The 3,831-nt window shown below is 31.2% G+C and overlaps 1 protein-coding gene across 1 annotated transcript; it reads left to right on the top strand.

Moving 5' to 3' along the window:
• The first annotated feature begins 1,211 nt into the window (after nucleotides 1-1,211).
• LOC130946964 (zinc finger CCCH domain-containing protein 20-like) lies at nucleotides 1,212-2,525 on the top strand. Its single transcript, XM_057875873.1, has one exon. The coding sequence runs from the start codon at nucleotides 1,323-1,325 to the stop codon at nucleotides 2,187-2,189; it is 867 nt and encodes a 288-aa protein (XP_057731856.1). The 5' UTR covers nucleotides 1,212-1,322; the 3' UTR covers nucleotides 2,190-2,525.
• Nucleotides 2,526-3,831: the final 1,306 nt, after the last annotated feature.

The following is a 3,831-nucleotide window of genomic DNA, read 5'->3' as shown; positions in this document are numbered from 1 at the left end:
TTTCTTTGTTTTTTTTCTCATATTTTTTTTTGTATTCTTTTATTGTTATTATTGTTGCTATATTTTTTTTCGTGTTATATATTATATAATATTTTTTTATTTTTTTAAGAATATGAAAATAAAAAAAATTATGAAAAAGTAAAAAAAAAAGAGAAGATAAAAAAAAATCAGAAGATGATGACGATGAAAAAAAGAAAATGAAGAATTTTAAATTGTGTAAAATATATCAGAAAAATAGTATCAAAATTTTTTAAGCATAACACATAAAATTTCTGAATTTTAATGCCAAAATTTTTTAACGATAATACAAAAAATTTCTTAACTAATTAGAAGTTATCAGAAACAAAAATAGCACCAAAATTTCTCATCCATGATACCAAAAATATTTCTACTATATTTTTTTCCTCTATTTTTTTCATATTTTTTTTCCAAAATATTCTTATTCTTTTTTTTTCATGTTTTATTATTGATAAAAGAATTTTCTATATCTTTTTATATTTTATTTTAAAAATAAAAAATTTTGTCCAAATAATTTTTTTTTAATTTAAGTTATATACTCTTAAATTTTAAACAGTAATCTATCTTGTAATGTCACGTGAATATTAATTCAAATTCTGAATTTAGTGTGATTAAATTTATGATATTATATATATATATAATAAATTTTAGTTTCATTTATATGTTTTATAAAAAAAAATGTGATATAATTTTTTTTCTTTTTCATTATCAACACTTTTTTTTTAATTTTTAAAAGTACACAAATAAATAAATAAATAAGAATAAAAAATGTATAAAAAGAAAATAAAAATGACACCCAGGAAGAGAAAAAGAAAGAAAGACAAAAAATCAAATGAAGAAAAAAGAATGAGAATAAGGGAGAAAAAAAAAGAAAATAACAAAAACGAAAAAATATGTATGTGTCATAACTTAGTTGGATTTAATCACGTCGTCTAAAATTATTGTTAAAAATTTAAAACCGCAAACAATAGTTCTATGGGTACCAACTACCAAACATTATCCATTGAGTAAAAATAAATTAATTAAAATATTATGGAAAGAAAATCCAAACTGATCTTGTTAAAATTTCATCGCCTACCACGTGGCTAAAACATAACCAAGAATAAACACCTCACATAAGCTCAAGCCATGTGGATACATCACACCGTAGATATTTATTAGGTTGCTTTATAATTTATAAAGCAGAAATACAAACTCACTATCTGACTCAACCTTAGTTAAATGAAACCCCTCCCTCTTCACCACTTTATATTCAGTATTCAGACATTCACAGAAGAAAACACACACTAGAGAGAAAGAAAGCTATGCTCCAAAACCTTCGAATCCCTCACTCCGATGGAGGAGGAGGAGTACCACTCTCTCCATTCTCTATCGATGCCGAAGATCCTGACAGTCAACACCACCTCCACGTGTTTTCCACCGATCATTTCCGAATGTTCGACTTCAAGGTTCTGAACTGTCCACGTGGCAGGTCGCACGACTGGACGGAGTGCCCCTACGCTCACCCCGCCGAGAAGGCTCGCCGGAGAGACCCTCGAAAGTACCATTACTCCGGCACTGCGTGTCCGGAGTTTAGAAAGGGGCACTGCCGAAAAGGTGACTCGTGCGAGTTCGCTCACGGCGTGTTCGAGTGCTGGCTCCACCCTCAAAGATACAGGACACAGCTCTGCAAGGACGGCGCGGCCTGCCGCCGCCGCGTCTGCTTCTTTGCACACGCGCCGGATCAGCTGCGCGTGCTGGCTCCCAACTCGGCCGAGTCTCAACTCAGCGACTCGCGGAGTCTTCGTCGCAATAAAAACAACAACGTTTCTTCGCCTACTTCAGTTCTTAATTACTCTTGCTATTTCCCGGAGTCGCCGCCATCTTCGCCTGGGGATCCTCGACACGGCGTCGTTCCGTTTAGTACGGTGCGGGACTTGGTGAGCTCAATGCGGAACATGCAGCTTGAGGAAATGGGCTGTGGGCCTCAGATGGGCTGTGTGTATGGGTCTCCGCAATTGGGCCTAGGCCCAATGAGCGGGTGTGAGGAAGAGCCTGCAATGGAGAGAGTGGAATCTGGGAGAGACATTAGGGCGAGAATGTACGCGAAGCTGAGTAGGGAGAACTCGTCGATTGGGAGAAGCGAGGGTCCTTTCCCTGATATTGGATGGGTCTCTGAACTACTAAAATGAAAGTCAAAGTCAAAGTCAAAGTGTTGTGCTGTGTTGATTTGATTCTTTTGTGGCTTGAAGAATTGGATCGGTGGCCATTGACTGCATTTGACTGTGTATAGCTAAGTTGTACCTTCCTAATGCGATTTATTTGAAACAGAATAAGATTCTCTCTGTACATAGTTGAGATCCATGAGACGTCATTCTTGTTGTTTATGTAACTCTTCTTAGGGGCATTGTTTTTTGGTTCAAGTTAAAAAGTATTTGTGGCTGCCGATGAATGTGTAGCTTGTGAATATTTCTACATTGTGACTTTGGATTTAATTTTATTTGATTAATAACGGAATTATTACTTGAGATTGGAGAGTGGAGGCTTTGAAGTTAAAATTGGAATTGCTTGTAAGCAAAATTTGTTTCTACTCAAAATGTTGTTCCTTAACTTAACTACCTGCCCACTTTCTTTATTTATGTATCAAGTAGTACTATGTGATAAATCGTTATTATGTGTTTGGTTGAAAAAATATGGGTGCTTGTCCTCATGCTCTGAATTCTGATCCTTCATATACACTCCTTCCTTCTCTGGCTTCATCCGGACCCTCTTATTTGTACTTTTATATCCATTCTTCATTTGATTTTGGATTTTTTGGTGGTCCATCACTCATTTATATACAGTCCTTTACACATTCGGCGGTTGCAATGTTTTGATCTGTTATGCTGAATGCATGCATCTGTCAAAGTTTCTGGCCTCAACGATAAGAATTTATTTTTGACATCTAGAGTGGACAATTGGACTTGACATTCATTATGCATCACAATTTGGATAGGAAATAGATAATTCAAATAGCAAATATGTATTTTAACGAAAAGTATAAAGAATTAATTTTTAATGAGTTAATATTAATTTTTTTAATTTAAAAAAATTTTATTTTTAGAGAATTTAAAACACTTTTTAATTTTCATATTGGCTTTTTATGTTTTCAGGCATTATTAAAATTTGGTGTTTTTTATTATGACAAAATTTTAATATTTTTTTTTACCAACGATAGGGAGATTTGAATTCCCAATTTTTTAGATGAATATGGGAAGACTGAGTATGGGAAGATTATATCATTTGAGTTATATCTCATTAGCCAAAATTTTCACAAATTCAACCTTCAGAATTGTTACTTTGATTTTAAATTTTTTTAAACATACAAATTTAATTTCAGATTTATTTATTTTAAATTTAATCTTTTTAAATATACAAATTTTACCTTTAGATGTATTTAATTTTTTTATATGTGCTAATTGGATCTTTTAATTTGTGTACTGTTATATTTCTTTACAAATTTTAGAGAATCCGATTTATTAATTAAATTAAAAAATCATATTAAAACAAAATATATCAACCAACTATTATATCGAATTATATACAATTTTTTAATTTTAAAAAAATAGTCAATTTAAAATTTAAATTTATTTATTATTTAAAATTTAAAATTAATAATTTTTAATTTAAAGTTTAAAATAAAAAATTATTTGATATTATCTTAAAAAATTGATTTTTAATATTATTTTATTTTTATTTTTATTTTCTTAAACATATGTTTTGTGGTTCTCCCTTTGAGAGAACATTGTGACTTTTTCTATTGGCAAACGAATAATTATGTTGGTGATTATAAAC

Source organism: Arachis stenosperma, chromosome 8 (genome assembly GCF_014773155.1).
Source record: "Arachis stenosperma cultivar V10309 chromosome 8, arast.V10309.gnm1.PFL2, whole genome shotgun sequence".
In the NCBI taxonomy this organism is placed as follows: Eukaryota; Viridiplantae; Streptophyta; class Magnoliopsida; order Fabales; family Fabaceae; genus Arachis; species Arachis stenosperma.
This window is presented reverse-complemented; position numbering and strand designations above follow the sequence as displayed.

Coding starts and splice junctions, on each gene's coding strand:
- LOC130946964 (XM_057875873.1), top strand. CDS start 1,323: ATGCTCCAAAACCTTCGAATCCCTCACTCCGATGGAGGAGGAGGAGTA.